The sequence below is a fragment of the Morone saxatilis genome, unplaced genomic scaffold (assembly GCF_004916995.1).
Source record: "Morone saxatilis isolate NCDOM2014 unplaced genomic scaffold, NCSU_SB_2.0 Contig23, whole genome shotgun sequence".
Taxonomy (NCBI): domain Eukaryota; kingdom Metazoa; phylum Chordata; class Actinopteri; family Moronidae; genus Morone; species Morone saxatilis.
In genome coordinates, this window is record NW_023339796.1 from 12,222,495 (window position 1) to 12,232,949 (window position 10,455).

General features: G+C 41.0%; 2 protein-coding genes across 2 annotated transcripts in view; one reads left to right on the forward strand and one right to left on the reverse strand.

The window, feature by feature from the left end:
• Positions 1-1,898: 1,898 nt before the first annotated feature.
• Positions 1,899-4,401, reverse strand: LOC118335133 (zona pellucida sperm-binding protein 4-like). Its single transcript, XM_035671339.1, has 8 exons — positions 4,097-4,401; positions 3,802-3,989; positions 3,453-3,550; positions 3,207-3,364; positions 2,932-3,124; positions 2,702-2,849; positions 2,547-2,622; positions 1,899-2,087 (listed from the first exon to the last, which is right to left on the reverse strand). Exons 1-8 carry the CDS (start codon positions 4,365-4,367, stop codon positions 1,966-1,968), a joined length of 1,254 nt encoding a protein of 417 aa, XP_035527232.1. The 5' UTR covers positions 4,368-4,401; the 3' UTR covers positions 1,899-1,965.
• Positions 4,402-4,845: 444 nt separating this feature from the next.
• The window catches only part of clcn2a (chloride channel, voltage-sensitive 2a), a 25,980-nt gene continuing 20,370 nt past the window's right edge, over positions 4,846-10,455 (forward strand). Inside the window, exon 1 of the mRNA XM_035671341.1 lies at positions 4,846-5,014. Within this exon, the coding sequence (XP_035527234.1) occupies positions 4,846-5,014 (169 nt within the window). The remainder of the gene's footprint in view (positions 5,015-10,455) is intronic.

The following is a 10,455-nucleotide window of genomic DNA, read 5'->3' on the forward strand; positions in this document are numbered from 1 at the left end:
ACCAACTGGGAAACCCGACAGTGTCTGTCACTTTTCTCCACGCATTACGTCACTGGTCAAGATTTGTAGAAGGTGACAGATGTGGGTCACTTAATTTAGGAAATACTAACCCAGGCTTAATGATGAACACGATGTGCCACTGCCCTCTAAACTGTAGTCATTTTGCTTTCAGATTCTGTGTGTGACCATCACTGTTATAGTCTTAAATTAAAAATACTGGGTGACTTAAAGAGTGTGCAAAGGTTACTATATGGCTGCAAACAGCACAGAAACAATGTGCTAAACAATGTGATAACTCTGTTGCAACTAAAGTCTGAATCAGCACAGAATGACGCGGTATGAGCGGTGGTGCTTTCCCTTACTGATGTACATATCGAAGTACATTTGAACAGTAATGTGGCCGTATAGCTTAGATAAAGGGAATGAATTATGTCAATGACTAGGAATATGAATGAACTGAACAAACTGATTATTTTCCATCTGTAGTTTGTGGCCTAATGGTGACATAAGCACACCATCCCTGGTCTGGTTCTGGCAGGGGATCTCTTTCTGGCATGCTCTCTTTCCCCTTGTTTCCTGCCAACTCCCAAAAAAGTGCCAAAAAGAGTCTTTAAAAAATACAATACATAATTACTAGAAATTACAAAATGACATTGCTGCACGTGATTGCCTTACTTAGTTTTAGAAATAATGCTTATCACTGTGGTGTGAAGGATGTGTTGTCTTTGCCTCAAAAGCCCCACAAAGCTTTAATACTTAATTTTCTGTTTTTCATTGCAGCTTTGAGAGCAAACAGAATCCATTTCAATGGATAGCTCTAAAGAAATGCAGAGAGACTGCAGCTTGAAGGCATAAATGGTCAATATTAGAATTTGTAATGTTATATATTAAGAATGAAAGACCTGTTCGGGATTTAGGACAAAGGAGATTGAAGCCAGTTCTGACTGAATAGTATCAGTTTTCACTCTCAGTTGCTATAATTATTTCCAATATTTACTATGCCACACACACATGCAAACTGCCTGATCTGCATCCACCAATTTGGTTTAATTGACAGCATTTTTTTAACCAGTGGCAAAACTTGTTTACATTTCACTCCTTTTGACATGTTTATGCATGTCCACACAGCAGCTGTTAATGTTTGTCAGCTGGCACCTTTTGGCCAATTCCTGTAGGATTTTGCAGTGTGGCTCATAGACAAGGCTGCTGTCTGAATGTGATGTATAGCTTGCATCTTGCTTAAATGCTTCCCAGCAGGTTGGCAGTTGACGAGGGAGATGAGCATCCTTGACAGCATGGTTCTCCCTTTGCTCGTCAGTCAGACTGAACCTATACGGCTGCTCTGCTTTCCCTCTGCACCTCCTGTTCATGCGGGCAGAAAGAGCGAGTCTGGCGGAGTCGTGATGCCCATCTCAATGAGGGGAGGAGGGGGTGGATGAGTTAGAGTGGGACAAAAGGGGAGGCGGTGTGCAGAGCAGTGGAGGAGAGATGTTGCAAGTTGTAGCATACAGAGAAAAACCTTGAGGGACTGTTATCAAAAAAATAAAGAATGAGAGGGGTAGAAGAGCAGTGAGCCTGGAGGAGTCGTGATGCTCATCTTAATGTTGTATGCTAGAAAGAAATAAGGTTTGAATCATGTTCAGACCACCAGTACTGTAAAACTGGTTACTAGTCAAGAACATTCCACTTTAATTTTCAGTTGATAATATTTGTCTTACTGTTCATTGTACATCTTCGGTTAAGTATCCATTTGTAATGCAACCTTGTGATTTCTCAGCACAAATCAGGAAGAGGGGTTGCATTACTTGCCCGACTACAATGCCACTGCACAGGCTACCTCAGCAAAAAGAAAAAAAAAAAAATGTGACCTTCAAATAGCAATTCAGACAAGACCCAGGTTGTGAGCATGAGCTTTTAACAAGCTTTTATTAAAAGTCACGGCCAGATATGGCTGCCAGTCAGTTGTCATCTCTTCAATTTGGTGTTGGAAGCAGATGAGCCCTCGGCCAGAATCAGGATCACCTCACCGCTTGAGATTAGAGCCCTCTGACTTGAGGAAGCTTTTCTCGCTGCAGCTACAGCTCTTCCTGCAAGAGAAGGATGAAAAGTGCACCTGTCATTTTAGATTTGACAATTTTTTTAAATGCCAAATGGGGAGGGGGTGTTGTCTGCAGATTCCTGATCTTTTTTTAAGCCTCTGAATTTCCAAATTTGCATTTATGTCAAGGTAATGAAGGTCAGCGATTGAGGCACCAACAATTTAGAGGCCTGTCATGGCTTATCAAGTTTATAGCAGAAAACTGAATTTCATGACATTGATTAAACATGGATGTCTCATTGCATTTCAGCATTAAACCAAGACAACTTTTTATTTAAGTATTTTTTTGGACACAGGTCGGATTCAAACCCTGGGCCGCTGCAGCAAGGACTCAGCCTCGGTACATGGGACGCCAGCTCTGCCAACTGAGCTATCCGGGTGCCCCACAAGACTACATTTTTAATGATTGACAGTTGCATTAATATTTTACAGTTAAGGATCTACTCACGTTGCCTGTGGCATTGCTGTTCACAAGAGTTTGTGTTGCTGGGATAACACACTGCTGTAGCACAGTGGATGAACACCTGAAGAGAGTTTGAAAGTTGCAAATTTGGTCAAAGAAACTACAATAAGATAGTCACTGAAGGGAATAATGAACTGTACCGTCTCTTTCTGAGGAGTGAAGGTGTTTTGATCCACAAATGTAAACATTTTAATGACAAAACGCTTGTAGTGACTTGGGTAATTGAGTCCAGACGAGCCATCCACAGGCACCACTGTGGTCAAGTAACGGTCATCATGGTAGGAACACCTGCAACCGGCAAAAGAACTTATGTTTTAACACGACACAAACTAAATTTTACACAATCAAGTGACTAATATTTTTTATATACCCATCAACCAGAATATCCCACTGTGGCAGACTGTTAGGATTAGGGGTGGAAGTGGCCCAGCAGTGCTCCAGGTTCAGGACGATGTTTGGATCAGACCTCTCCAGGATGTTCACCTGGACATAGACTGGTTCCCTCAGCATTTTAGTGATTGGGTACTCTTCTTGAGTGTAGAAGGAGTCAAATGCTGCCTCTTCTGCAATCAAAATAGTGATTTTAGTACACACCCAGAGATTCTGCACTAGCTAGTATCAGTATAAGGCTCCTGCGCCGCTCACCTTCCACACATCCCTTTGAGTGACACTGTCCGTTGCCCAGTTTCAGCCCCACTCTGAGGAATCCTGCAGCAGCGACCGGCACAGGTGGAGGAACATCGTTCACCTCCATGACCAGAGCCTCGACAGCTGTGCCAGAATATCGACACTGGAACAATAACCTGTTGGGAAGAGAGTAGAGGGATTTATCTCAGGAAACATCAGTGGGTCACAAAAGCAATCAGGGAGATTGATTTTACACAAACTCACTCAAAATGGCTGTCCCTGGTGATTGCTCCTCTGGGTCCAATTCCCACTTCGTATGAGGAAGACATGTGGTTCTCGTACACCACATAAACCTCTTCTTTCTGCTCAAATTAATTGATGAATAGGAAAAAAATTAAATGTTGTCATTTATGAAACAAAAACATGGCAGAGATTTTCCAGGTTTACATCATTTTAAATTTAATTCTTTAAGTTTTGGACTGTTCAAGAAGTCATCTTACAGTTGAAAAATTCATGCTGGGTAGATCTCAATTTGGTATGAATTATTTAGTTACAGACTTCAACAATGTTCAAGTTCTCACATAATGGCTAAAGCAAAGACTGCACCAACCACCTTGATTATAGTGCCACACGCAGTCACAGGGAACTGAAAGATGGCAAAAGCAGAGGTGAAGTCAACAGGGGTACAAGAGGGATCGTTTGTTTCCAGCAGGCTGACTGAATCCACATCTATGTGTGGCACAGTGGCATCTCGAGCCACAACCACCACAAACTGGCCATCTCTGGTACACTGCACAGTCACTGGATGAGAGAAGAATAGAAGGATGAATTTCTGTGTTGTAGTTGAGATATTTTACAATAGCATTTGCATGAGGAGCACTAGAAACTACTCTAGAGAGCACAGATACCTGCTTTCCCGTAGTAGCACTGCCACCCATCAAAGCAGCAGTTTATTTTTTCACACTGTTCAGTGGTGATATCTCGAGTCCCACACTGGATCTTCTCACTCTGCTCCACCTGACATTTATCAAAGGGAGCTGCAGGTGGAGGGACCTTTGACTGCTGAGGAGGAAGAAGAGGTTGCTGTTTCTGCAGAGGCAGCGCCCAGTGAGGTTGGGCAGTAACATCACAAGCCAAAACAACTACCACAACACCAAACAGACACTTGAAAAGCTCCATTATGGTATTCGTAACTACACACCAGCTAAAACTGCAACAAGAACACCTATGGCTCAGATTCAGGCTTTATACGTGATTGATTATGTGTAGTTTGCAAAGAACTCCGCCTCTCATCGTTAGGAGTCAATTGTGTGGCAGCCCTGCAGAGTTAATCAGCTGGGAGCCGACAGGTGGAGCTTATCGTCTGTTCATCTGTCTGAAGAGAAGAAGTCATTACAAGAGCGTTGAGTCAAGGCTGAGGGAATTTTTTTTTTTCTAAAAAAAGCTGTGTAGTGAGGAGCTGTGAGTTGCAGGCAGTGAATTTTCTGACACCTGGCTCTGTTTACTCAGAGTTTGAACCTCAGTGTGTTCACAGAAGCTGACTATCTTTATTGTGACCCTACTAAAAACCTGCTGCATCACACTGACATTTCTTTCTCTGCCTCCCACTTGCACCACCTGTATAAAAGCTGTCTTCTTCTGTCTTTCATATACGCAGATGTATGGGCGGTACACCCAGGAGCTGGGTGTGTATGCCAAGGAGGAAGCGGCCCGCCTACGGGATGGAGGAGTGCGGGATGGTGGAGGACTGAGGAGGAGCACCAGCGTTCGTAGTCGTGCTGCAGATCTGCTGGAGTATGAGAAAGACCCCTGTGCAAAGTGCCACTGTAAGTGATGATCATGTAACAAGCCCTAAATCTTCAGCAGGAACAAAGCATGCAGGCAGTGTAGTGCTCCGTCATGCTGTGAAGGTCAGACCAAAGAGGCGTTCAGTTCTCACAAAGTCGATCGTGTGTGTGTGTGTGTGTGTGTGTGTGTGGTGTGTGTGTGTGTGTGTGGTTGTTGTGTAGTAGACTGGGGCTCCAGTAAGTGTGAAAGTTGTGAGAAAACACTGACTTCTTAAAGTACAGCAGAGACCTGACACAAGGGAGTGGGAGAGGATGTAAACACTATTAAATGTGACTGATCTGAGCGATGACCTCCAGCCAACAAGGGCTGTCTCAATGTCAGACAAAGACAGCCCCCTCTGCTGGCTGCCAGTGGCCCACCATGTACACATCTCTGTGTGTGTGTGTGTTTGTGTGTGTGTGTGTTTTTGTTTGTGTGAGCAGGACTCTGATTTGAACTGTCAGATTATTTTATGTCTAGTCTTCCCAGATGACTGCAGATAAGGGAATGGCACCAGAAGAAAGCTCTACTTCAGACTATGTAGTCAACAATAATAGTGAAAGGTGTGTGTGTGTTCGTTCATATTTGTACTTAATTTAAACCTTCATTTATGTATGTTTTGCAACCAAATGCTTTTTGCAAGTAAATAGAGCAGCAATGCGTTTCCTAAAGAATCAGTTCACACAAAATTCAACCTTAGAGCAAATTTCTGCTGTGGAAATAGTTCATATACAAACTCTTCACACTCATGTCTGGGGATTATGAACAGTAAGAAGGACACTGTTTTTTGGAAAGACATTGCAATGTCATTTTTCAACGCTGTGCACATCATAATAGAAATTCCCCTTGTCTGCATTGTATGTGTTGGATGAAACTTAGAGATGCATATCTTAGAACCTAAGTAAATGATCTGCCTGGCTAGATATAGCTATTATTTGAAAATAGACTGATTTGTCACTCTTTTTAGCAAAAATAGTAATCTTCTTGAAAATGATAATTTACTGGTTTTCTTAGTCGACTATGATAGTAAACAAAATATCTTCTTTAGTAAGTAATACAGTGATAGTTGTGTGTAAATCCATGGGTTCATTGCAAGCAGCAACTGCTAATAGCTAATTCGGCATTCTTTCAATGGTGCCAATTTGCCAAGAAATAAACAAAAATAGGCTAAAGCACACAGTGTAGCTCACTGAATCCATGGCAACATTATACTTCCTGTTTACCTCCCCCAAATTATTGGACATGTAGTTGCAGTTGCAGCTGTTTAAACTTGCCTTAAGGGTGCACAACCTTAACAAAAACGCTTAATGAATCAGATAATAATAGATTAGCTGAGGAAAAAGATCAGTCCAGCTGTTAATGAAAGTAATTGTTAGTTGCATCCCCAGATTTGGTTGAACTGAGCCTTTTAGACACAAAAAGCAGTACATAAAGTCTAAAAACACTTCAGCAACAACTCAGTAAAAATGAGAAAATTAAAAAAGAGAGAAAGGCAGAGCCTTTGATTTCACATGTGCTTGCACAAGCGATCCAATGTGGCTGTTCTCCAGGATCCGTCTCTTTGCCTCTTTGCCCTTGTGACTAGTGATCTGATTAAAGCGCGATAGATTGCACCATAGGTGAAAGCTACACTATATCAGCCCAGCCTCACTCGCTCGCTGTAATGGAAGCCATTTAAAACAATCACTCTCAGATCAGGAGCCAGCCAGAGTGATTTGTGTGCTCGCTGTCTGTGTGCTGTGTGTCATAGATCAAAAGGTGTTTGTATTTTTAGACTTGTCTTTAGACGCTCAGGCTGGACGGGTTCTGCTGTTGTCCTGTTAAGTAATGTGTAAGGAGAGGAGCTTCAGATTTTGGTGGGAGTGGGAGTTTTAGTGTTTTCCTCTTATGTAGCTGTGTGGGAACATCATCTCTGTGGGTGATGGACTACGAGAGTGTGTGTTCTGATCAGTAACTGGAGCCGCAGCTTTTGAACAAGGCAGCCTACACATGCTGCCAAAGGCTCTGCTACTGGTCGTGATTGAGAGCTAAAAACATGTACTGCCTCACTGTGTTTATTTTGACTCACAGAGTGAATCTTTCAGCGCTTTTATAGTTGACGTTACTCAGATTGCCCCAAGGACTGGCATTTATGTATTATGTCACATGTGGTGTTTGCATTCAGTGCCTTTTGTATAAAATCTTTTAGAGGTGAAAAATCTCCTGTATGTTTAGAATTATTCCTGATTACAGCCAGTTGGCTTAAGGTGATGCAATGCAGGACTAGCAGAGGTGGGGGGGGGGGAAATGTCTGGCATTGGGTGTGATCATTTTTTATTATGGGATCAGGAGAAGACATCTGTGAATGCTACTGAGCCTGCGGATGTTAGTGCGAGCCAAGATGCACACGGAAGTATGTGGCTTTAGGGAGAGGGAGGGGGAGAGAGGGAGAGAGGGAGAGAGAGAGAGAGATCCAATGAACTGGAATAAAATAATACATTCAGTGAAGAACATAGATGGATTTATCTTTTAAATATGTTTTTTAACTTGGTGTCCACTGTATGACGGGTTTGTGTACACATGACTGTGTTTGTATGTGCTCTCCATGTGCATGTGTACTTTCTCTGTTGGCAACTCGCCATCCACCAGGTGGCCTGGCTGCTGGGGTACTCGTCCCATCATGCACACAATTGTGCCCCCACCTCCCTCGGGAGACTCAGCATCCCCCCCCCCGTGACCTGAATCCTGCACCAGAAAGACTGCTGCAATTTACTGTTTATTATTTCTATATAGTAGCAAGGTCATTCAGACAACGAAAATATTCAGAGGATGACTTCTCTGCGTCTACGTCTGTGTATCTGAGATTGTTGTCATATTTTATACATTTCTTTGATTTTTAGAAGTACTTTTGATGCCTTCTTTCATTTTTAAAGCTTTGTGAAACTTTCCACAAGTCAAACATTCAGACTGAAGATTTAGAAGTGAAACACAATTCAGCCTTAAAGGATAAGTCTGTTCTGTTCTATATTTTTCCTTTTGTCAATAAATCCCATGACCAAAACCGGCGATGTGTTAATCCCTCTTTGAATACTTTCTGACTTTCTGTCAGTAGCACTCAGCCCCAAGCCTGTTGGATCCTACTCAAGATGTAAGCCTTTCAAACTGGTCACAAAATATAATTTTATTCTTGTGTTGACCAAACACTAATTGGTGCTAAATAGTAAATTGCTATTTTCTGCAGCAGATAAAAACAGTAATTGTGAGGATTGAGTGAGGATTTACTCAAAATGTACATCAATGGCCATTCATTGTAGGAACAAAGGAACATGTCACTAGAGTTGCAACAATTAGTGGATTAATCAATTCGACAAATGACAGAAAATTAATCGGCAAAGTAATTAAAGTTCCATCCACTCAAATGAGAGATTTTAATGCTTTTTCAAGTTTTACAAGATAGAAAATTGAATATGTTTGGGTTTTGAAATTGTGGTGAAAATAAAACAAGCTATTGATGGGATCGCCTTGAGCTCTAGAAAATTGATCGATTTCATTTTTTCTTGCTGAGGTGAAGCTGAGCCAAAACAGTGAAGTTGGAGGTCAGACATCTAAATAATGAGCTGAAACTCTCTGTAAAGCTGAGGCGAGCTGCAGATTATGGTGATCATCCAATTGCTTTTAAAATATATTGAGTATAGCTTTCAAGTAGAAGGACAAACCATGCAATATACTTAATGTTTGAACCTCATAATGTTTAGTTTTGGTGGAAATGTGTCAGAGAATTGGTGATTCAGTTTTATTACACTCCTCTCCACATTTCCTGTACCCGAGCAGTTTGGAGAAAATAACATCATCCCTACTGGATTGAATGGATTTTTGCACTCGCTATCCACCAGACCAAAAATGATCCAACAATATGTGCAGTTGAGAAACGGTGCCCAAACACATAAATTGAGGCATGCACAAGGGAGAAATGTTGTTACTGTATTTAACATGTCTGGCAAACTGCATAAATGTTGATACTGAACATATCATTAAACTGTTTACTGACAATATTTTATTGGCAGATAACTGGTGGTGAAAATAATGTTGAAATAAAAGTGCAGCTGTGTGGGTCATTGGCATGTTTTTAGTAGATTTTGAACAATAACCTACAGTAATGGAGGACTGCGACACAGAGGGATAATCTCTATCTGGCTTTGGCTACACAGGAAATACAATATTAGTAGGATTAACTAATTGTTGCTCTTGGCAACAAAAGAAATAAAAAATTATCACCATCTCATCCTTTACGCAACACTGTCTGTCTGATGTTCCTGTCTCATCCTCACATCTGTTGCTCTCTTGGTTTCTCCTAAAAGTTTTCTCCGTGTCAAACGTCACTACAGTATATGAATGTATATGAGTGACGACTGTCGTGTTTTTATGAAATATGGATTTGATAAATGTGTTCGTAGCACAGTTTTAGCTTCTCGAGGGACGGGCACATCTATGAATGCTCTGGATGTTGAAGTGAATTCCAGGCTTTGGCAATGTCCGCAGACGAGAGAGAAAAAATGAGTCCAGTGATGCTTCTTTTAGCTGACCTAGCTCAGAGTTATAGATTATAATGTAATGGTAGAATTTATAACCGTGACCTAGCTTTGTTTTTGTCTCTGTATTCTCATATTTGAGGTGAATGAAGATAAAGTGATGCACTCACTCTCTATTCTCCACATAATAACTTCCTTTAGTTTATTATTGTTCTTTCACAGCTCACTTGCGCCTGCTTTATGGATAATATCTCTCTGTCCACTCTACTCATTGTGTTTGTAATTCCCCATTCTTCTTTAGTTTTTTGTGTGAAACTTGATCCTTTATTTGTCAGAGAATTCACGTCCTGGCATCATAAACCCTTGCCGACGCTTTTATTTCATCAAGGTCAGACCAATGAATTGGTCTTTTCTCAGATATTGCCCATAAAATGTGTCAGGAAACTAATTCATAATGATGTTGCCAAAGTAGAATAGAATAGTCATAAATTTTTTACCATTAAACGTTAAACCTCTTGTCCTCTTAGTCCAAACTAAACATGGAAAAGCAGCATACAATCACCACATAGCTGAAACAAACTTCCAGAAGATAACGAAACAGTTTTTAGAACATTTAAGACATAAATACTCTTCTTTGAAATTTGTGCCTGACAAAAAACATCTATTACCTCATTAAACATTCTTAAAACTACATCTATTCCTCCTGTATTAAATCTTTGAATATGCAAATATTTTTCATTTCACATTTAACTGTCAGACACAAGATGTCTCCGGCTTTACTGAACAGTCCATTCTCAGTGTGCATACATTGCTCATACGTGTTAAAACTCAGATTTAAGGTTAACAGAAACTTTCCCTCCTCAGCAGATGAGTATGAAAACACTTGAATAGGTTTTTATGTCAAATTCAAAGTGAAGTAACAATAAACAAAA

Excerpts from the sequence above, each read along its gene's own strand:
- LOC118335133 (XM_035671339.1), bottom strand. The coding sequence starts at position 4,367 with ATGGAGCTTTTCAAGTGTCTGTTTGGTGTTGTGGTAGTTGTTTTGGCT. Across the intron at positions 3,551-3,801 it reads CGTGTGGCACTATAATCAAG|AAAGAAGAGGTTTATGTGGT; the intron begins GTGGTTGGTGCA and ends TAATTTGAGCAG. Across the intron at positions 2,088-2,546 it reads ACAGCAATGCCACAGGCAAC|GAAGAGCTGTAGCTGCAGCG; the intron begins GTGAGTAGATCC and ends CTTCTCTTGCAG.